The sequence below is a fragment of the Bombina bombina genome, chromosome 6 (genome assembly GCF_027579735.1).
Source record: "Bombina bombina isolate aBomBom1 chromosome 6, aBomBom1.pri, whole genome shotgun sequence".
Lineage (NCBI taxonomy): Eukaryota > Metazoa > Chordata > Amphibia > Anura > Bombinatoridae > Bombina > Bombina bombina.
In genome coordinates, this window is record NC_069504.1 from 328,465,976 (window position 1) to 328,491,013 (window position 25,038).

The window sequence follows — 25,038 nt, forward strand, 5'->3', positions numbered from 1 at the left end:
ATAGGCTGATTCCCCCTATTCGTTAAGTTCTGGAATTGAAGATTACAAACCATTGTAGAAGAAACTCCATATTATCATAATAGTCTGGATTGTCACTCCGTTCTAAATATTGTATTCTATGAAAAACGCCACGTGACAACTACGTTACATCCGGGTGATGCGTCATTTCCGTTTTTTTCGGATAGCACGTCACGTCCGTTTTTTCATAGAATACAATATTTAGAAAGGATTAACAATCCAGACTATTATGATAATATGGAGTTTCTACTACGAAGGTTTGTAATCCTCAATTCCAGAACTTAATGAATAGGGGGAATCAGCCTAATAATAATATGTCCAATACCAGAAGTGAAAGAGTCAGTAGCCACCATCTTTATTAAGGGCATTAGAGGGTTGTCATGATACATGTAATGGCAAATTAAGGCGGGAAATTACACCCATCTTGATTGGTGCCTATAGGCTATTTAAGCCATACTTTTACCAGCAGTAGACATCTTGAGAAAGGCCCAGCTTTGGGTTCGAAACGCGTTGATGTACATGTTATAAGTAGTCACTGCTCGAGTTTATATATAGGGTAAGCCTATTTTCAACTAAGGTTATATTCATATTCATATGTGATTTTTGTTTTTCACAGGTACTGCTATTTTTGGACCTATTGGATTTCTTATTCACTTTTTTCACTTGATTCACTTTTCTCCAATTTTTTTATTTTATATTATTATTATATATTTTTGATAACCATCTTTATTTTGATTTTTAATTTCTTGGATACCCCATCATACACAAAGGATTAATTGGATTTACAAGGGTACCGGATCTATTACACAGGACATTTGCTAAGGATATCATCACTTATTAAGACTTTTTATATCATTTGGGACTTGTAATACACATTTTTTTTGTGTTTATATGTTTTGGTATTCCCCTCTCTTCTGAGGGGCACTTACTCTATTGTTTTTAACTATTTTTTTAATTGTTTTCAATCGAATTGTTATATGTACACAGGGTACCCTAGTTTATGTGAATGTAATAAATGTATTTTAATATTTTAATATTATTCTGTTATTCTGATACTTTAGCCTATAGCTGGCGCTCCCTCTTTCTATATTAATATGTATTTATATGTGCATAATTGTATTTACATAAATATATATTCATATAAATACATAAATACATACAGTATGTAAAGATATAAATACAGCGCTGCGGAATCTGTTGGCGCTCTACAAATACCTGATAATAATAATACATAAATATAATATATTCAGAAATATTCATATTTCATGTTGGATTAGCACACTTGAGTAAACGCGATCGGTTTAGCGTGCTCCATTTAAGTCTATGTGAGAATACGTTAACGTGTTCACGATATTTGCGTGCCTTTGGTTAACGCTTCTGAGCAAACTTTTTACCTTCAAATTGTAATACAAGTGCCACTCAACGTGTGCAAAAAGCCTACGTCTAGCAAATGTAACGCGCGAGCAGGAGAGCTACATAGTGCCCCACTCGTAATCTAGCACTTAGTAGGTTAATCATACATATTTGGATAACTTTTCTTCTGTACGTTATGGGAAGGAGACACATAATCATTAATTTAATAATAACACTTGAAATAGTTTTATTTAGCTAAAGCAATAATATTATAGGTTTCAATTTTTTTTCTGTTTTCCCCTCTCTCCTCACACTGTGCGCCTTTTGCAGCTATTTTATGCTCCAAATAATCTTCTATGCATTGAACTTATTGAAACAGCACTTAAAGGGACATTTTGAGATTTTTATACAGAATAAAATGAGACATTGAATATAAAAAAAATATTTATTTTGTTCCCCTTTCCTGTAATTCCATTCTGGGGCAAGATTACATATGCGGCGTCGCCTGCAAAAACCGGCGATGCCGGTTTTGGTATCACATATACGGCGCATATATTTCACCCATTGCCCGCAATTTTTACTCGCATAAGCTAACAAAGAACCGCGTCGCAAATTGGTATCACATATTCAGCGCAAGGACTTATGCGGCAAAAATTGAGAAATTTTACTCCATTTTTCATCTTGCCACACATAGGCAAGCGCAGCAAGCCTTAAGCTGAAAATGTGAGCACCGTAACTGCCTGAAAATATTAACTAACACCTAACGCATGCGCAATATATATCTACCTGTCAACCGCCAACCTCCACCATAATAACTAATAAAGTATATTAACACCTAATCCGCCATTAACCCACATCGCAATAACATTCCACGGAGCCATGGAGGATCCTCTTCGTACGATCGCCGCCGTACATTGAATAGTGAATTCAAGGTACGCGTTTAAATATGGCGTCCCTTGCATTCCTATTGGTTGATTTGATTCTTCAAATTCAAATCAGCCAATAGGATGAGAGCTACTGAAATCCTATTGGCTGTTCAAATCAGCCAATAGAATTTCAGTAGCTCTCATCCTATTGGCTGATTTAAATTTAAAGAATCAAATCAGCCAATAGGAATGCAAGGGATGCCATATTTAAACGCATACCTTGAATTCCCTATTCAGTGGACGGCGGCAATCGTACAAAGAGGATCCTCCACGCTCCATGGCTCTGCTGTCACTGGTGCTGCTCCGCGCTCATCTCCGCTTCATGCCGACTTGGTCCTGAAGAAGGAAGTGGTCCCACTTGTAAGAAGATATCGGCCGCTTAAAAGAAGACTTCACCGCCTGGAACAGGACCTTCTCCGCCGGACTTCAGGAACGGTGAGTACCTATTTGGGGGGTTAGATTTAGTCTTATTGGGGGTTTGTTTTTTTATAGATTAGGGATTTATTGGGCACACTTAAAAGAGCTGAATGCCCTTTTAAGGGCAGTAAAAGAGCTGAATGCCCTTTTAAGGTCAATGCCCATACAAATGCCCCTTTAGGGGCAATAGGTAGTTTAGGATTTTTTAGTGTTAGTTTTTTTTTTTATTTTGGGGGGTTTGGTGGGTGAGGGGTTTTACTGTTAGAGGGGGAACTTTTTAAGGTAAAAGAGCTGTTTAACTTAGGGCAATGCCCTACAAAGGCCCTTTTAAGAGCTATTGGTAGTTTAGTATTAAATTAGGGGGGCTTTTTTTATTTTCATAGGGATTAGCTTAATTTTTTTTATTTTTGATCATTTTGTTTCTTATTTTATGTAATGTTAGACTTTTTTATTTTTTTTAATTGTAACCTAGTATTTTGTAATTGAGGTAATTGGGGTTAATTTAGGGGGTATTAGGTTAGGGGGTTTAGTAATGTAGTTATTTGCGTTGTGGGGGTTTGGCGGATTAGGGGTTAAAAGTTATATTAGGTTGATTGTGGTGTGGGTTAATGACGGATTAGAGGTTAATAGTTTTATTAGGTTTATTGTGTTGTGGGTTAATGGCGGATTAGGGGTTAATAGTTTTAATAGGCACTTTGCGTGTGGGGGGGTGATGGGATAGGGGTTAATACATTAATTAGATAGATTGCAATGTGGGAGAATGGCGGATTAGGGCATAATACATTTATTAGGTAGATTGCGATGTAGGTGAATGGCGGATTAGGGATTAATACATTTATTAGGTAGATCGCGATGTAGGTGAATGGCGGATTAGGGGTTAATACATTTATTAGGTAGTTTGCAATGTTGGAGTTGGCGGATTTAGGGGTTAATAAATTTATTATTAGTTCCGATATGGGGGTGATGGCGGATATAGGGGTTTTGACATGTCGGGTTTATTTTTGGGAGGCGTGTTAGACTTTTACGGGAGATTTAACATATATTTTTTTTTTCTTAGGCCCTGGCAGTTTTTAACGTGCCGTATGTCACTGGCGACAGAAATTTGTATTTACGCACATTTCTAGACATCACTAGTTTATCCGACTTACGGCACTTTATGAACTACCAGCGCCGTATATTTGATTCCCTGATGTGCGAGGGGAAATAACGGGCGACGCGGGTTTCAGCAATTACGCTGAAGCCTGCTCCGCATATGTAATCTCGCCCCTGAAATTGTGAGCTTTTCAGTTCCTATTAGAAATGGTAGTGCAGAACACAGCCATTGGCTGCATACTTTAGTGACTTATTTATAACCATCTCTAATTGGCTACAGCAGAGAAGGTAACCTAAGTTAGAATATGGCAGCTGCCATTGTTTTATAGACATTAAAACTTTACACTTATTTTGTCAACATTTAAACAGCTAATTAAAATAAATCTACATGTTCTCAAACTAATCTTTTCTTTGAATGCATCATTCTTTCTAGCATTTGTTTAGTGTCTAATGTGCCTTTAAAGCACTGCTAAACACAGTAGAATAGCATAATCAGTAAATGCATAATAAAGACAATGTAAACCCACTTAGTTTGAATTTTCAAATGAGAAGTAGATTTATTTTTGACAAATTTTAAAGTTAGTTCTATTTTTCCTTCAACTGCATCATGTGAAAGCCATCAGCCAATCAAAAATTGCATATATTTTTTTAATTCTTGCACATGCTTAAAAGTGTGCAAATTTAAAGACTATGCACATTTAGATAATGGAAGTGAATTGGAAAACTGTTTAAAATTGTTAAACTATCTGCTCTATCTGAATCATGAAAAGTTTAATTTTTAATTTAATGTTAAGAGCTAAAGTGATGGTAAATCCAAACGTTTAACAAACACTCAGATTTACCATCACTAAAAATCAAGTGGAGGTTAAATGTTTAAACACTTGAAAGTGATGCAGCATAGCTGTAAAAAGCTGACTAGAAAATATACTATGAAATCTCATGAGAGTTAAGTCAAATCTCATGAGATCACAGTAAGATTTCATGACCTCAGCACTGCTGATGCTGATTGGCTGCTGTTCATTTCTTCATTTATTTTTTATTTTTCCTGCAGCTGGGAGCAGGTGAAGTATAACTTTTTACACAGAACTTACTCTGCTGAGCTGAGGAGATTGTGAGGTAAAATATCTTCCTTTTTTACATAGAGATGCTCAGGTGATATTTTCCTGTCAGCTTTTTACAGTTATACTGCATCAGTTTCAAGTGATTTAGCATATGAGTATTATGTCCCTTTAAGTGATAATATATGTAAAAAAGGGTGCTAATCTCACCTTTTCTGTGCCGTTGCACAGCGCTAAACTCAGCGGCTCCGGCCGCCCACGGCACATCGGTCTTCTACTAATGAGGTGACGTTTGCACCACTAAACCAATAGCAATGCGTGCATACAGAAACCTGTCAGTTGACACGCACGGCTATTGGTTTAGAGGTGCAAACGTCACCTCATTGAAGGAGACCGATGTGCCGTGGGCGGGCGGAGTCGCTGAGTTTATAGCTATACAACGGCACAGAAAAGGTAAGTTTAGCACCCTTTTTTTACATATTTAATCACTTAGGGGTTGATTTATCATTCTACGGCAGACAGGAGCATACATACGTGCCCCTGTCCACCACAGCTTGGCTCTGGTGGGCTGAATTCGGTTGCTGGAATTCAGCATTGCACAAGAACGCAATTTTGTGCTCTTGTGCAACGCTGCCCCCTGCCTGCGCAAACCAATCAGGTGTGGCCAGGAGCTGTCAATCTTTCCAGTCGGATCAAGACTGGGGAGATTGAAGTTCGCCACCTAAGAGGTGGAGAAGAGGTTAGGGAAGCAGCGGTCTGATGACCGCTGCTTCAGAAATTTGGACTGCAGGTTCTCTTGTGAGAACCTGCAGTCGTAGAGGGGCGAAGGCTAGCGAAGCCTTTGATAAATTGACCCCATAACCTCCACTTTATTTTTTGGGATGGTAAATCCTAGCATTTGTTATACACTTGGATTTACCATCACTTTAAGGGGTTGATTCTGTGTACAGAAATTTGAATGGGAAGAATAAGATTTTTCTTTATCTTTATTTTATAACATGTTTGCTATGAAGAGGGGGCATGGGATCTCTGCAGACTCAAATTCGCAGTTTTCAGAACTTCAAAACCAAGCAACTGTAATATCTACTAAATCTGGATGGAAAATTGCCAAAAATAAACCTCTGGGAGAGCATTGCATTGAGAATGTAATAATGGGATTAACTGAAAAATATAAACATTCCAGCCATGAATATAAAGCTTCATGCTACATAATTAAAAACTAGTCCTTATTACAGGATGCAAAATCTTTGGACTACAATGTACCTCAAAAACTATTTTATATATAAAAAAATAATGATTTAAATAAAATAAATACAGTTTAAACCTGACTCTAATTGTTTAAAAAAAACAAAAAAACATTGATTTTATCCACCCTGCCTAGTAGAGTACCTGCTACTCTTGTAAAATGTGATCAACACTTTTCTAGTTTAACAGACATAGCGGCTTCACTGGTTTGAAACAATTTGATAACTTGCATGAAACTCTGCTATTACCTTTAAAACCTACTTATATTTCAATGAGACAGCATATTGGGAGCAAAGGAAGTCCCACTTCATACTGCAACCTACATGCTGTCATATCTTCAAAAATATTCTATTGCTCCATATGATGAGTAATTCCTCGCTATCTCTGCAAGTCCTAAAGTCAATATTTAATAGTCTGAAGTTTGCTGAATCTCATGTCATTTGAAATAATATTTAGATTGCCAGCAAAAAATGTGCTAGACACAAAATGCAATACAGTAAAAAACATAATTTATGCTTACCTGATAAATGTATTTCTCTTGTGATGTATCGAGTCCACGGATTCATCCTTACTCGTGGGATATTCTCCTTCCCTACAGGAAGTGGCAGAGAGAGCACCCACAGCAGAGCTGTCTATATAACTCCCCCCTTAGCTCCACCCCCCAGTCATTCGACCGAAGGCTAGGAAGAAAAAGGAGAAACCATGGGGTGCAGTGGTGACTGAAAGTTTAAAAAATAAAAATATATATGCCTGTCGTAATAAACAGGGCAGGCCGTGGACTCGATACATCACAAGAGAAATAAATTTATCAGGTAAGCATAAATTATGTTTTCTCTTGTAAGATGTATCGAGTCCACGGATTCATCCTTACTTGTGGGATACCAATACCAAAGCTTTAGGACACAGATGAAGGGAGGGACAAGACAGGGACCTTAAACGGAAGGCACCACTGCTTGTAGAACCTTTCTCCCAAGAAGTAAAAGTATCAAATTTGTAAAATTTGGAAAAAGTATGAAGCGAAGACCAAGTTGCCGCCTTACAAATCTGTTCAACAGAAACCTCATTTTTAAAAGCCCATGTGGAAGCCACAGCTCTAGTAGAATGAGCAGTAATTCTTTCAGGAGGCTGCTGTCCAGCAGTCTCATAGGCCAAACGGATGATGCTTTCAGCCAAAAGGAAAGAGAGGTAGCCGTAGCCTTTTGGCCTCTCCGCTTACCAGAATAAACAACAAACAATGAAGATGTTTGACGGAAATCTTTGGTTGCTTGTAAGTAGAACTTTAAAGCACAAACCACATCAAGATTGTGCAACAGACGTTCCTTCTTTGATGAAGGATTAGGACACAGAGAAGGAACAACAATCTCTTGATTGATATTCTTATTAGAAACAACCTTAGGAAGAAAACAGGTTTGGTACGCAAAACCACCTTATCTGAATGGAAAATAAGATAAGGGGAATCACACTGTAAAGCAGATAGCTCAGAAACTCTTCGAGCCGAAGAGATAGCAACTAAGAACAAAACTTTCCAAGATAGAAATTTAATATCTATGGAATGCATAGGTTCAAACAGAACCCCTTGAAGAACTCTAAGGACTAAGTTTAGGCTCCAAGGCGGAGCAGCAGGCTTAAATACTGACCAAAGCCTGACTAAAAGTTTGAACGTCTGGGACATCTGCCAGACGTTTTGTAGTAGAATAGACAAAGCAGATATTTGTCCTTTTAGAGAACTAGCTGATAATCCCTTCTCCAAACCCTCTTGGAGAAAAGACAATATTCTAGGAATCCTAATCTTACTCCACGAGTAACCTTTGGATTCACACCAATAAAGATATTTGCGCCAAATCTTATGATAGATCTTCCTGGTGACAGGCTTTCTAGCCTGAATCAGGGTATCAATGACCGACTCAGAGAACACACGCTTTGATAGAACTAGGCGTTCAATCTCCAAGCAGTCAGACGCAGAGAAACTAGATTTGGATGTGAGAACGGACCTTGGATTAGAAGGTCCCGCCTCATTGGCAGGGTCCACGGTGGAACCGAGGACATGCCAACTAGGTCTGCATACCAAGTCCTGCGTGGCCACGCAGGTGCTATCAGAATCACCGAAGCTCTCTCCTGCTTGATTTTGGCAACCAGACGTGGAAGGAGAGGAAGCGGTGGAAATAAGTAGGCCAGATTGAAGGACCAAGGTACTGCTAGAGCATCTATCAGTACCGCCTTGGGATCCCGGGACCTGGACCCGTAACAAGGAAGTTTGGCATTCTGACGCGACGCCATCAGATCCAATTCTGGTGTGCCCCATAGCTGAATCAGCTGAGCAAATACCTCCGGATGGAGTTCCCACTCCCCCGGATGAAAAGTCTGACGACTTAGAAAATCCACCTCCCAGTTCTCTACTCCTGGAATGTGGATTGCTGAGAGATGGTAAAAGTGATCCTCTGCCCATCGGATTATTTTGGTTACCTCCATCATCGCTAGAAAACTCCTTGTTCCTCCTTGATGATTGATATAAGCTACAGTCGTGATGTTGTCCGACTGAAACCTGATGAATTTGGCTGCAGCAAGCTGAGGCCATGCCTGAAGCGCCTTGAATATCGCTCTCAGTTCTAGGATGTTTATCGGAAGAAGAGACCATAAGCCCTGTGCTTTCAGGGAGTTCCAGACTGCACCCCAGCCTAGCAGGCTGGCATCTGTCGTTACAATGAGCCACTCTGGCCTGTGGAAGTACATTCCCTGAGACAGGTGGTCCTAAGACAACCACCAGAGAAGAGAATCTCTGGTCTCCTGGTCCAGATGCAGTTGAGGAGATAAATCTGCATAATCCCCATTCCACTGTTTGAGCATGCATAGTTGCAGTGGTCTGAGGTGTAGGCGGCCAAAAGGAACTATGTCCATTGCCGCTACCATGAGTCCGATTACCTCCATACACTGAGCCACAGATGGCCGAGGAATGGAATGAAGAGTTCGGCAAGTGGTTAAGAGTTTTGATTTTCTGACTTCCGTCAGAAATATTTTCATTTCTACCGAATCTATCAGAGTCCCCAGAAAGGAAACTCTTGTGAGAGGGAAGAGAGAACTCTTTTTTATGTTCACCTTCCACCCGTGAGATCTCAGAAAAGCCAACACAATGTCCGTGTGAGACTTGGCTTGCTGAAAAGTCGACGCCTGAATTAAGACGTTGTCTAGATAAGGCGCCACTGCTATGCCCCAAGGTCGTAGAACCACCAGAAGGGACCCTAGCACCTTTGTGAAAATTCTTGGAGCCGTGGCTAACCCGAAGGGAAGAGCCACAAACTGGTAATGCCTGTTTAGAAAGGCAAATCTGAGACATTGATGATGATTTCTGTGAATAGGAATGTGTAGATACACATCCTTTAAGTCCACGGTAGTCATATATTGACCTTCCTGGATCAGAGGCAGAATAGTCCGAATGGTCTCCATCTTGAATAATGGAACCCTGAGGAACTTGTTTAGAATTTTGAGATCTAAGATTGGTCTGAAAGTTCCCTCTTTTTTGGGAACCACAAACAGGTTTGAGTAGAACCCTAGTCCCTGTTCCTCTTTTGGGACTGGGCGGATCACCCCCATGGTAAGCAGATCTTCTACACAGCGTAAGAACGCCTCTCTCTTTGTCTGGTTTACAGATAATCGAGAAATATGAAATCTCCCCCATGGAAGGGAGTCTTTGAATTCCAGAAGATATCCCTGGGACACAATTTCTAAAGCCCAGGGATCGTGAACATCTCTTGCCCAAGCCTGAGCGAAGAGAGAGAGTTTGCCCACTACTAGATCCGTCCCGGATCGGGGGCTACCCCTTCATGCTGTCTTAGAGGCAGCTGCAGGCTTCTTGGCCTGTTTACCCTTGTTCCAAGCCTGGTTAGGTCTCCAGACTGACTTGGATTGGGCAAAATTCCCCTCTTGCTTTGCAGCAGAGGAAGCCGAAACGGAACCACTCTTGAAGTTCCGAAAGGAACGAAAATTATTTTGTTTGATCTTCATCTTATTTGATCTATCCTGAGGAAGGGCATGACCTTTCCCTCCAGTGAAGTCTTAAATAATCTCTTTCAGTTCAGGCCCGAATAGGGTCTTTCCTTTGAAAGGGATGTTCAAAAGTTTAGATTTGGATGACACATCAGCAGACCAGGACTTAAGCCATAACGCCCTGCGTGCTAAAATGGCAAAACCTGAATTCTTTGCCGCTAATTTAGCCAGTTGAAAAGCGGCATCTATAATAAAAGAATTAGCCAACTTAAGGGCCTTGATTCTGTCCATAATCTCCTCTAATGCAGTCTCCATCTGAAGAGTCTCTTCTAGAGCCTCAAACCAGAAAGCAGCTGCAGTAGTTACAGGAACAATGCACGCAATAGGTTGAAGAGAAAAACCCTGATGAACAAAAATTTTCTTCAGGAGACCCTCTAGTTTTTTATCCATAGGATCTTTGAAAGAACAACTGTTTTCGATAGGTATAGTTGTACGCTTAGACAGAGTAGAAATAGCTCCCTCCACCTTAGGGACTGTCTGCCACGAGTCCCGCATGGTGTCAGATATGGGAAACATTTTCTTTAAAACAGCAGGGGGAGAGAACGGAATACCTGGTCTATCCCACTCCTTAGTAATAATATTCACAATCCTCTTAGGAACTGGAAAAACATCAGTGTAAACAGGAACCTCTAAGTATTTATCCATTTTACACAATTTCTCTGGAACCACTATAGGGTCACAATCATCTAGAGTCGCTAATACCTCCCTGAGCAATACGCGGAGGTGTTCAAGCTTAAATTTAAAGGCCGTCATATCAGAATCTGTCTGAGGAAGCGTCTTTCCTGAATCAGAAATTTCTCCCTCAGATAACAAATCCCTCACCCCTATTTCAGAGCATTGTGAGGGCATATCAGATACGGCTACTAAAGCGTCAGACGGCTCAGCATTTTTTCTAAACCCAGAGCTGTCCCGCTTTCCTTGTAAACCAGGCAGTTTAGATAAAATCTCTGTGAGGGTTGTATTCATAACTGTGGCCATGTCTTGTAAAGTAAAAGAATTTGACGCACTAGAGGTACTTGGCGTCACTTGTGCGGGCGTTACTGGTTGTGACACTTGGGGAGAGCTAGATGGCGAACCCTCATTTACTTCTGACTGAGAATCATCTATTGCTCTATTTTTAAGTGCTAATATATGTTCTTTATAGTTTATAGACATATCAGTACAATTGGGACACATTCTAAGAGGGGGTTCCACAATGGCTTCCAAACATATTAAACAAGGATTTTCCTTGGTGTCATACATGTTAAACAGGCTAGTAATTTAACAAGCAAGCTTGGAAAACACTGTAATCAAAGTAAAAAACACTTAGAAATAAAACGGTACTGTGCCTTTAAGAGAAAAAAAGCTGCACAAGTTCTGCAAAACAGTGTAAAAAAGCAGTAAACTTAACGAAATTTTTACAGTAGCATTATAAAGGCTTAGTAACTTTGCACAGCTATGCAAATAAACAATTAAGCCTTTAATGGCAAAAACGGATTGAAAAAACGTTAAACCCAGTAAAAAAGACTTTCAGCACCATGCCACAGCTCTGCTGTGGCTCCTACCTGCCCATCAGAACGATTTGTGGGGGAAAAAACTTCTTTAACAACCCTCAAACACACCAGAAACGACAGGAGAAGCAGTGATATGTCTCAGAGGAAAGGAAACTGCGCAACTGAGGCGTGAAAATAGGCCCCTCCTACCTCACTCGATGTTTTGAGGCCTATCAGAGAAACACCAGAGTGTCTCTTAATTAACCATGTGAGTTACAAAACTCAAAACCAAGCCAAAATGACCCCTTTAGTCCCTTCAAAAAACGTTATAAATGCATAAAAAAAAAACAAAAACGTTTTTTCCTAACAGTGTCACCAGTAACTAATGAGCCCTTCAAGCAGGCTGAAATTCATATTAAAGTATCTGAATACAGCTTACCCTTCCCTCATGGGGATATTGCCAGCCTTTTCTAGATTTAACACAGTCTGTCTAGAAAAATATAGACTGAACATACCTCATATGCAGCTTAGCCTGCAAACTGTTCTCCCAACTGAAGTTTTCCAATACTCTTCAGGCCTTGTGAGAACAGCAGTGGATCTTAGTTACAAAGTGCTAAGATCATCATCCTTCTTGCAGAAATCTTCATCCCTTTTCTGCCAGAGAGTAAATAGTACACACTGGTACCATTTAAAATAATAAACTTTTGCTTGAGAAGTAAAAAACTAACATTTTAGTCACCACATAGCTCTTTGCCCTTCCTAGCAGTTAAGCAGGCAGAGAGAATGACTGGGGGTGGAGCTAAGGGGGGAGCTATATAGACAGCTCTGTTGTGGGTGCTCTCTCTGCCACTTCCTGTAGGGAAGGAGAATATCCCACAAGTAAGGATGAATCCGTGGACTCGATACATCTTACAAGAGAAATAAATGCTGCATGTATTTCTGGAAGGCAGCCTTTATCTTTTTGTGACATTGTAAAGTGACCTTCATTTACTGGCGGCAAACAATGCGGCAAAACTGACTTCTACATATTATTTTCTATACCGGACACCCATTACAAAGAGGCAGTTTGCATACAAGATAAACCCGCACCAGGAAAAGGCAAAAAGCAAATCACTTCTTCACCAATTAAATGTAAGCAGTTTATTTTATTCTGGAAATTCAACAGCAAGAAGAAAAATACTGAATTAATTTTCCTGTCCCGGGTAACACCACATGACCACCCAGCGCCTAAGGCGAATAAAGTCCAGTCAAGAAAAACGAACAAACTTATTGCAGAACCCATACTGGTAAGTAAAACCACCCTGTATCTGCATGTTCTGAAGGACAGAAAAACAAGACTGGAGTCACAACTGTCATTTAGCAGTCAAGGGGTCGATCCGATATAAAGCGTCGCCCGCAAAAGCCGGCGACGCCAATAATTGCGCGGATTTGGTATCCTATATACGGCGTAAGCTAGAAGTTACGCGCGTATATTTCTGCCGTCGCCCGCAGTTTTTTGGGCCATAGGCAGGTATACCAAACCCGCGCAGTTTGGTATCCAATATGCAGCGTAAGGACTTACGTGGCGAAAATGGAGAAAACTTACTCCATTTTCACCTCGCCACAAAAAGCAGCCGTAAGAAGCCTTACGCTGACTATTGGAGCCCCGTAACTCCCTAAACTAGCTGCTAAAATAAACCTAACACCTAACGCATGCGCAATGTCTATCTCCCTGTCAACCGCGATCCCCCCCCGAAATCCCTAATAAAGTTATTACCCCCTAAAACGCCGCTCCCGGACCCCGCCGCCATCTACATAAACTAACCCCCTACTGTGAGCCCCTAAAACCGCCGCCATCTACCTTATCTATCCCGTAATCTGACCCCTTACACCGCCGCCACCTATATAAAAATTATTAACCCCTAATTTAATCTACCTACCCCGCCGCCAGCTATGTTATCTATATTAACCCTAAGTATATTATAGTTAATATAGTTATTACATTATATATATTAACTATATTAACCCTAATTATATTAGGGTTAATATAGTTAATATAGTTACTATAGTATTTATATTAACTATATTAACTCTATCTAACCCTAACACCCCTAACTAAATTTATATTAAATTAATCTAATTAATTTATAAACTAAAATATTCCTATTTAAATCTAAATACTTACCTATAAAATAAACCCTAAGATAGCTACAATATAATTAATAATTACATTATAGCTATGTTAGGGTTAATATTTATTTTACAGGTAAATAGTTAATTATTTTAACTAGGTATAATAGATATTAAATAGTTATTAACTATTTAATATCTACCTAGTTAAAATAATTACCCAATTACCTGTAAAATAAATCCTAACCTAAGTTACAAATACACCTACACTATCAATAAATTTAATAAACTACAAACATCTATCTAAAAATACAATTAAATTAACTAAACTAAATTACAAAAAAAAACAAACACTAAATTACAAAAAATAAAAAAAAGATTACAAGATTTTTAAGCTAATTACACCTATTCTAAGTCCCCTAATAAAATAATAAACCCCCAAAATAAAAAAAATTCCCTGCCCTATTCTAAATTAAACATATTTCAAAGCTCTTTACCTTACCAGCCCTTAAAAGGGCCTTTTGTGGGGCATGCCCCAAAGAATTCAGCTCTTTTGCATTCAACAAATACAATCCCCCCCCCCCCATTACAACCCACCACCCACATACCCCTATTCTAAACCCACCCAAACCCCCCTTAAAAAAGCCTAACACTACCCCCCTGAAGATCTCCCTACCTTGTCTTCACCACACCGGGCCGAACTCCTGATCCGATCCAGGCGATGTCGTCCTCCAAGCGGCAAAGAAGAATTCTTCCTCCGGCGATGTCATCCTCCAAGCGGCAAAGAAGAATTCTTCCTCCGGCGACGTCTTCCTCCAAGCGGCAGCAAAGTCTTCATTCTTCCGGCGGCATCTTCAATCTTCTTTCTTCGCTCCGCCGCCGCGGAGCATCCATCCCGGCCGACTGCTAAACTTGGAATGAGGTACCTTTAAATGACGTCATCCAAGATGGCGTCCGCCGAATTCCGATTGGCTGATAGGATTCTATCAGCCAATCGGAATTAAGTTAAAAAAATCTGATTGGCTGATTGAATCAGCCAATCAGATTCAAGTTCAATCCGATTGGCTGATCCAATTAGCCAATCAGATTGAGCTCGCATTCTATTGGCTGTTCCGATCAGCCAATAGAATGCGAGCTCAATCTGATTGGCTGATTGGATCAGCCAATCGGATTGAACTTGAATCTGATTGGCTGATTCAATCAGCCAATCAGATTTTTTTAACTTAATTCCGATTGGCTGATAGGATTCTATCAGCCAATCGGAATTCGGCGGACGCCATCTTGGATGACGTCATTTAAAGGTACCTCATTCCAAGTTTAGCAGTCGGCCGGGATGGATGCTCCGCGGCGGCGGAGCGAAGAAAGAAGATTGAAGATGCCGCCGGAAGAATGAAGACTTTGCTGCCGCTTGGAGGAAGACGTCGCCGGAGGAAGAATTCTTCTTTGCCGCTTGGAGGATGACATCGCCGGAGGAAGAATTCTTCTTTGCCGCTTGGAGGATGACATCGCCCGGATCGGATCAGGAGTTCGGCCCGGTGTGGTGAAGACAAGGTAGGGAGATCTTCAGGGGGGTAGTGTTAGGCTTTTTTAAGGGGGGTTTGGGTGGGTTTAGAATAGGGGTATGTGGGTGGTGGGTTGTAATGGGGGGGGGGGGGGATTGTATTTGTTGAATGCAAAAGAGCTGAATTCTTTGGGGCATGCCCCACAAAAGGCCCTTTTAAGGGCTGGTAAGGTAAAGAGCTTTGAAATATGTTTAATTTAGAATAGGGCAGGGAATTTTTTTTATTTTGGGGGTTTATTATTTTATTAGGGGACTTAGAATAGGTGTAATTAGCTTAAAAATCTTGTAATCTTTTTTTTATTTTTTGCAATTTAGTGTTTGTTTTTTTTTGTAATTTAGTTTAGTTAATTTAATTGTATTTTTAGATAGATGTTTGTACTTTATTTAATTTATTGATAGTGTAGGTGTATTTATAACTTAGGTTAGGATTTATTTTACAGGTAATTGGGTAATTATTTTAACTAGGTAGATATTAAATAGTTAATAACTATTTAATATCTATTATACCTAGTTAAAATAATTAACAATTTACCTGTAAAATAAATATTAACCCTAACATAGCTACAATGTAATTATTAATTATATTGTAGCTATCTTAGGGATTATCTTAGGGATTATTTTATAGGTAAGTATTTAGATTTAAATAGGAATATTTTAGTTTATAAATTAATTAGATTAATTTAATATAAATATAGTTAGGGGTGTTAGTGTTAGATATAGTTAATATAAATACTATAGTAACTATATTAACCCTAATATAATTAGGGTTAATATAGTTAATATATATAATGTAATAACTATATTAACTATAATATACTTAGGGTTAATATAGATAATATAGCTGGCGGCGGGGTAGGTAGATTAAATTATGGGTTAATCATTTTAATAGAGATGGCGGCGGTGTAAGGGGCTTACATTAGGGGTTAATAATTTTAATATATTTAGGGGGTTATAGATATAATATAGATGGCGGCGGGGTACGGGAGCGACGGTTTAGGGGTTAATAACTTTATTAGGTTGCGGCGGGGTACGGGAGCGGCGGTTTAGGGGTTAATAGCTTTTTTATTGTTAGGCTAGTGAGGGGGGATAGCGGATAGAGGGTTAGACAGTGCGGGCTATGTTAGGGAGGCGTGTTAGACAGTGCGGGCTATGTTAGGGAGGCGTGTTAGACAGTGCGGGCTATGTTAGGGAGGCGTGTTAGACAGTGCAGGTGTTTTAGACTTTAGTCAGGTTTTATAGGCGCCGGCAGATTCTAACGTGGCGCAAGTCACTGGCGACGCCAGAAATTTGTACTTACGCAGATTTCTGGACATCGCTGGTTTGTGAGACTTACGGCACGTTAGCATCTGACGGCGACCTATATGGGATGGCTCGAGTTGCGAGCTGAAACTGCGGGCGACGCCGGTTCCCTCGCTTGCGCCGCAAACTGCGATCGATATCGGATCGCGCCCCTATTGTCTAGAACTCCGATTAGACAGACATAATTACACACCATAGAGTTACATTATAATTATGAGGCCTGATGACTTACTTTAAAGTGCAAAACAAATCAGCATCATAATGTGCATTAGATGGAAACTATATTTTAGAAACCTTCATTTAATTATAATTCATTTAATTCATGATTTAATGGGGGGGAATTAACGTTTACAAATATTTAGCAAAAATGTGTACAATTTCTTACCTTCTTCCTGTATGTCAAAGTTTCTCTTACTTGAAACTACCCAAATTTTGACCAAAAAAAAAAGCCCCAAATTGCTCCAGATTACACAGCCTGGATTGCTTAAAGGGACATGACACCCAAAATGTTTTTTTCATGATTGAGACAAAAGGGCCGATTTACTATGCTCCAAATGGGGCCAACTCGCCCTGTTTCCGCGCGAGCCTTCAGGCTCGCTGGATAAAGCAGTTATGAAGCAGCGGTCTTAAGACCACTGTTCCTTAACTGGATCTGCCGCCTCTGAGTGGCGTACAGCAATCAACCTGATCAAATACGATCGGGTTGATTGACACCCCCTGCTAGCGGCAGATTGGCTGCGAATCTGCAGGGGGTGGCATTGCACAAGCAGTTCACTATAACTTGTGCCATGCTGAATGCCGACAGCATATGCTGTTCGCATTCAGCGATATCTGTGAGACATGATACGCTACCGCGTATCATGTCGGACAGACATTGTTAAATCGGCCACAGAGCATTCAATTTAAAGAAAAAAGTTTTAAATTTTCTGCAATTATCAAATTTACTTAATTCTCATGGCATTCTTTGTTGAAGAGATATCTAGATAGGTAGTGTGTACATTTCTGGTGCACTGCATGCATGCAGAGTAGATTTCAGTTCTTTCTAATTTCCTTTAGGAGAGATCTGAAACTAGGAAATTCACTGCTTTTTGGTATTTGAGTAGCGCCTTAAAGGGACATTATAGTGTAAATTTTTTTTTTTTAATGTATAAGAGCATATTAATATTGCTCTTTTACTGGTATATGTGATCAAAGGGGGGATTCTGGACATTACATGGCAGATTAAAGGGACTTGAAATACAAAAGTTTTCTTTCATGGTTCAGTGCATGTTAAACCACTATCCATTTTACTTTTATTATCAAATTTTGCTTTGTTTTCTTGGTATCTTTTGTTGAAAGGGAAACCTAGATAGGCTCAACAGTAGCAATGCACTAATGGGAGCTAGCTGCTGAATGGTGGCTGCACATATAAGCCTCTTGTCATTGGTTTACCTGATTTGTTCAGCTAGCTCCCAGCAGTATATTACTGTTCCGTCAATAAAGGATACCAAGAAAATGAATCAAATTTGATAACAGAAGTAAATTAGAAAATTGTCTATCTCAATCAGAAAATAATTTTTTTGGGGGTTTCATGTCCCTTTAAGCAATCCAGGCGTACAAGAGGCATATGTCTGAAGCCACCAATCACCAGCCAGTTTCCACTTCCCAGTAGCTCACTGCTGCTCCTGAACCTACCTAGGTAAGATTTTCAACAAAGGATACCACGAGTAGAAAGTAATTTTGATAAAAGAAGAAAATTTAAACATCTCTTAATGAACTGTGAAAGTTTAATCTTGACTTTCGTGTCTCTAAACTCTGTCCTGAGTGCACATTATTATTGTTTTTCATTTAATTATTAGATTAAACAGATAAAAACTTTATGAAACACCTGAAAGAATATTAATTCCATATGCCAATACAATTCGAGTAACAAAGAATCTACATTGATGCAGGTTGTACTTTGCTTAAAGCAACAATTTGTGTACTGAATTTTTACCTTTTGTTTCCCGCACACAGGTGAAGATTACCAAGCTCATGCAGTGCTTGGGCTTTAAGGCCTTGCTGGTTATTTGAATGAAGTATTTCTGTATTTTTTAAAATAAAAGGGAAAAAAAAAGAATGTTTATCCAAAATGAATTATTTTAACTGTTATAAAAACTGAAGGTGATACATTTTCATTAATTAAATTAAATGATACCTGATGAAACGGCCAGTATTGGAGCCGAGAAACGCGTTGCTTAAAGAGGGGGGTATAATGTGTATGCCCCCTTGATCCACTCATTGATTTTAAATTGATTTTAAATGAACCTTTTTAACTACAAGTAAAGTGGTAGCACCTCTTTCATCGTTTATACCACTGCATTATTGCACTCACACCAGGAGTCATCTGGACCACATTGACATATCTTGGTGGAGTCCGGAGAGCTGATACACCCAGAGCTACCAGCTTGCTTCTACCAGCACATAAGTGTGCTATTGTTAAATGTGAGTACTGAATTGGCTTAATGTTTACATGCTTATACCTGAATATGCTGAACCACACATGAGGCGCCCCTCTGTTTTCTAATTTTCTTATAGTTCCACTCAGACACTTCTGTGAGGAGTGTACACAGTATTGTATTGCATCTGGGACTTTTGAGTATTGCTTTATATACCATATGATTGTTTTATATATCATACATGATTTTATGTGCTTATGCTTTTTTATGTTCCGATTGTATATATCACAGTGTGCACCCCCTCTCTATTTATTTACTTGAAATAATTTTTATTGAGGTTAAATACAAGATACAACATACATGCGATATTTCAAAAGATGTGTGACTACAGAGGAGAAAAAAATCAAAATATAAAGTCATATCGTATCATAACAGAAAAATTCAAATATGTAAAAAATAAACTAAACCTCACATTTTCAAATGTTTCTTACTTTGAACGATACTGAAGACATATATAACTTATTCTATAACATACAGCAAGTCAAAGGGTGCTTCATTAATACCCAAGAAGGTGTGGGAAATAATCATTAAACTGTGGTTTCGGATATATAAGAGCTCAGTTCCATGGGATATCAGCACCACTAAGGGGTTAAGCCCCGAAACGTCGCTTTTTATGTATATCCAATAAAAGTTTTATACCTTAATATCGGTGCTGGTGACATTTGTTTTCTGATATATAAGAGCTGTCAGAAAATTAAAAGTTAAAAAGCATACAGGAGCTACTCAAACTAGTATCTAATTAGGGTGTATTATCAGAATCAATCATTCTTTGCTATGTTGCAATACAGACAAACATTAAAATATTTCAAGGAACATAAAACCTGTGGTGCAAAGAAATAGACGCATATATTGAAGAAGCATATAAAAGACTAGTAAAAAGTTAAATATAGTGTATATAATAAAATATGATTGTATATGCGGTATTTTGCATGGGAAACCTCGCAAGACACTCTGGACATACATGTGCCAGAACATATGGGGGGGGGGGGGGGAGGAGGCCAGCCATTTAGCAATATAAAAGGAGATAGAAGTAAGCTTTTATAGTGCCTATTAGCAAAAGGGGTACTATAGGCTTGATGCGTAATCAAAGTGGAAGTGACCTCTAAATACATTTTGAGATTGTTTCTGAGATGGTATAAGATGTTATAATGTAGTTTATATTAGTTCAAGGTAAAAGTGAGGTTGCATCAATACTATACCAAAAAAAACATAATTTATGTAAGAACTTACCTGATAAATTCATTTCTTTCATATTAGCAAGAGTCCATGAGCTAGTGACGTATGGGATATACATTCCTACCAGGAGGGGCAAAGTTTCCCAAACCTCAAAATGCCTATAAATACACCCCTCACCACACCCACAATTCAGTTTAACGAATAGCCAAGAAGTGGGGTGATAAAAAAGTGCGAAAGCATATAAAATAAGGAATTGGAATAATTGTGCTTTATACAAAATCATAACCACCACAAAAAAGGGCGGGCCTCATGGACTCTTGCTAATATGAAAGAAATGAATTTATCAGGTAAGTTCTTACATAAATTATGTTTTCTTTCATGTAATTAGCAAGAGTCCATGAGCTAGTGACGTATGGGATAATGACTACCCAAGATGTGGATCTTTCCACACAAGAGTCACTAGAGAGGGAGGGATAAAATAAAGACAGCCAATTCCTGCTGAAAATAATCCACACCCAAAATAAAGTTTAACGAAAAACATAAGCAGAAGATTCAAACTGAAACCGCTGCCTGAAGTACTTTTCTACCAAAAACTGCTTCAGAAGAAGAAAATACATCAAAATGGTAGAATTTAGTAAAAGTATGCAAAGAGGACCAAGTTGCTGCTTTGCAGATCTGGTCAACCGAAGCTTCATTCCTAAACGCCCAGGAAGTAGATACTGACCTAGTAGAATGAGCTGTAATTCTCTGAGGCGGAATTTAACCCGACTCAACATAGGCAAGATGAATTAAAGATTTCAACCAAGATGCCAAAGAAATGGCAGAAGCTTTCTGGCCTTTCCTAGAACCGGAAAAGATAACAAATAGACTAGAAGTCTTACGGAAAGATTTCGTAGCTTCAACATAATATTTCAAAGCTCTAACAACATCCAAAGAATGCAACGATTTCTCCTTAGAATTCTTAGGATTAGGACATAATGAAGGAACCACAATTTCTCTACTAATGTTGTTGGAATTCACAACTTTAGGTAAAAATTCAAAAGAAGTTCGCAACACCGCCTTATCCTGATGAAAAATCAGAAAAGGAGACTCACAAGAAAGAGCAGATAATTCAGAAACTCTTCTAGCAGAAGAGATGGCCAAAAGGAACAAAACTTTCCAAGAAAGTAATTTAATGTCCAATGAATGCATAGGTTCAAACGGAGGAGCTTGAAGAGCTCCCAGAACCAAATTCAAACTCCAAGGAGGAGAAATTGACTTAATGACAGGTTTTATACGAACCAAAGCTTGTACAAAACAATGAATATCAGGAAGAATAGCAATCTTTCTGTGAAAAAGAACAGAAAGAGCAGAGATTTGTCCTTTCAAAGAACTTGCGGACAAACCCTTATCTAAACCATCCTGAAGAAACTGTAAAATTCTCGGTATTCTAAAAGAATGCCAAGAAAAATGATGAGAAAGACACCAAGAAATATAAGTCTTCCAGACTCTATAATATATCTCTCGAGATACAGATTTACGAGCCTGTAACATAGTATTAATCACGGAGTCAGAGAAACCTCTTTGACCAAGAATCAAGCGTTCAATCTCCATACCTTTAAATTTAAGGATTTCAGATCCTGATGGAAAAAAGGACCTTGTGATAGAAGGTCTGGTCTTAACGGAAGAGTCCACGGTTGGCAAGAGGCCATCCGGACAAGATCCGCATACCAAAACCTGTGAGGCCATGCTGGAGCTACCAGCAGAACAAACGAGCATTCCTTCAGAATCTTGGAGATCACTCTTGGAAGAAGAACTAGAGGCGGAAAGATATAGGCAGGATGATACTTCCAAGGAAGTGATAATGCATCCACTGCCTCCGCCTGAGGATCCCGGGATCTGGACAGATACCTGGGAAGTTTCTTGTTTAGATGGGACGCCATCAGATCTATTTCTGGAAGTTCCCACATTTGAACAATCTGAAGAAATACCTCTGGGTGAAGAGACCATTCGCCCGGATGCAACATTTGGCGACTTAGATAATCCGCTTCCCAATTGTCTACACCTGGGATATGAACCGCAGAGATTAGACAGGAGCTGGATTCCGCCCAAACCAAAATTCGAGATACTTCTTTCATAGCCAGAGGACTGTGAGTCCCTCCTTGATGATTGATGTATGCCACAGTTGTGACATTGTCTGTCTGAAAACAAATGAACGATTCTCTCTTCAGAAGAGGCCAAAACTGAAGAGCTCTGAAAATTGCACGGAGTTCCAAGATATTGATAGGTAATCTCACCTCCTGAGATTCCCAAACTCCCTGTGCCGTCAGAGATCCCCACACAGCTCCCCAACCCGTGAGACTTGCATCTGTTGAAATTACAGTCCAGGTCGGAAGCACAAAAGAAGCCCCCTGAATTAAACGATGGTGATCTGTCCACCATGTTAGAGAGTGCCGAACAATCGGTTTTAAAGATATTGTTTGAGATATCTTCGTGTAATCCTTGCACCATTGCTTCAGCATACAGAGCTGAAGAGGTCGCATGTGAAAACGAGCAAAGGGGATCACGTCCGATGCAGCAGTCATAAGACCTAGAATTTCCATGCATAAGGCTACCGAAGGGAATGATTGTGACTGAAGGTTTCGACAAGCTGCAATCAATTTTAGACGTCTCTTGTCTGTTAAAGACAGAGTCATGGACACTGAATCCATCTGGAAACCCAGAAAGGTTACCCTTGTCTGAGGAATCAAAGAACTTTTTGGTAAATTGATCCTCCAACCATGATCTTGAAGAAACAACACAAGTCGATTCGTATGAGATTCTGCTAAATGTAAAGACTGAGCAAGTACCAAGATATCGTCCAAATAAGGAAATACCACAATACCCTGTTCTCTGATTACAGACAGAAGGGCACCGAGAACCTTTGTAAAAATTCTTGGAGCTGTAGCTAGGCCAAACGGCAGAGCCACAAACTGGTAATGCTTGTCCAGAAAAGAGAATCTCAGGAACTGAAAATGATCTGGATGAATCGGAATATGCAGATATGCATCCTGTAAATCTATTGTGGACATATAATTCCCTTGCAGAACAAAAGGCAAGATAGTCCTTATAGTTACCATTTTGAACGTTGGTATCCTTACATAACGATTCAATATTTTTAGATCCAGAACTGGTCTGAAGGAATTCTCCTTCTTTGGTACAATGAAGAGATTTGAATAAAACCCCATCCCCTGTTCCTGAACTGGAACTGGCATAATTACTCCAGTCAACTCTAGATCTGAAACACATTTCAGAAATGCTTGAGCTTTTACTGGATTTACTGGGACACGGGAAAGAAAAAATCTCTTTGCAGGAGGTCTTATCTTGAAACCAATTCTGTACCCTTCTGAAACAATGTTCTGAATCCAAAGATTGTGAACAGAATTGATCCAAATTTCCTTGAAAAAACGTAACCTGCCCCCTACCAGCTGAGCTGGAATGAGGGCCGCACCTTCATGTGGACTTAGAAGCAGGCTTTGCCTTTCTAGCTGGCTTGGATTTATTCCAGACTGGAGATGGTTTCCAAACTGAAACTGCTCCTGAGGATGAAGGATCAGGCTTTTGTTCTTTGTTGAAACGAAAGGAACGAAAACGATTATTAGCTCTACTTTTACCTTTAGATTTTTTATCCTGTGGTAAAAAAGTTCCTTTCCCACCAGTAACAGTTGAAATGATGGAATCCAACTGAGAACCAAATAATTTGTTACCCTGGAAAGAAATAGAAAGTAAAGTTGATTTAGAAGCCATATCAGCATTCCAAGTTTTAAGCCATAAAGCTCTTCTAGCTAAAATAGCTAGAGACATAAACCTGACATCAACTCTGATAATATCAAAAATGGCATCACAGATAAAATTATTAGCATGCTGAAGAAGAATAATAATGTCATGAGAATCACGATGTGTTACTTGTTGCGCTAAAGTTTCCAACCAAAAAGTTGAAGCTGCAGCAACATCAGCCAAAGATATAGCAGGTCTAAGAAGATTACCTGAACACAGATAAGCTTTTCTTAGAAAGGACTCAATTTTCCTATCTAGAGGATCCTTAAACGAAGTACCATCTGACGTAGGAATAGTAGTACGTTTAGCAAGGGTAGAAATAGCCCCATCAACTTTAGGGATTTTGTCCCAAAATTCTAATCTGTCAGACGGCACAGGATATAAATGCTTAAAACGTTTAGAAGGAGTAAATGAATTACCCAATTTATCCCATTCTTTGGAAATTACTGCAGAAATAGCATTAGGAACAGGAAAAACTTCTGGAATAACCACAGGAGCTTTAAATACCTTATCTAAACGTTTAGAATTAGTATCAAGAGGACTAGAATCCTCTATTTCTAAAGCAATTAGAACTTCTTTAAGTAAAGAACGAATAAATTCCATTTTAAATAAATATGAAGATTTATCAGCATCAACCTCAGAGACAGAATCCTCTGAACCAGAGGAGTCATCAGAATCAGAATGATGATGTTCATTTAAAAATTCATCTGTAGGGAGAGAAGTTTTAAAAGATTTTTTATGTTTACTAGAAGGAGAAATAACAGACATAGCCTTCTTTATGGATTCAGAAACAAAATCTCTTATATTATCAGGAACATTCTGCACCTTAGATGTTGAGGGAACTGCAACAGGCAATGGTACTTTACTAAAGGAAATATTATCTGCTTTAACAAGTTTGTCATGACAATCAATACAAACAACAGCTGGAGAAATAGCTACCAAAAGTTTACAGCAGATACACTTAGCTTTGGTAGATTCAGCACTTGACAGCGATTTTCC

The 25,038-nt window shown here is 39.1% G+C and overlaps 1 protein-coding gene across 1 annotated transcript in view; it reads right to left on the reverse strand.

The window, feature by feature from the left end:
* Positions 1-25,038, reverse strand: part of CFAP54 (cilia and flagella associated protein 54) — a 901,430-nt gene that overhangs the window by 324,300 nt on the left and 552,092 nt on the right. The window contains exon 46 of the mRNA XM_053719246.1: positions 18,567-18,654. Within this exon, the coding sequence (XP_053575221.1) occupies positions 18,567-18,654 (88 nt within the window). The remainder of the gene's footprint in view (positions 1-18,566; positions 18,655-25,038) is intronic.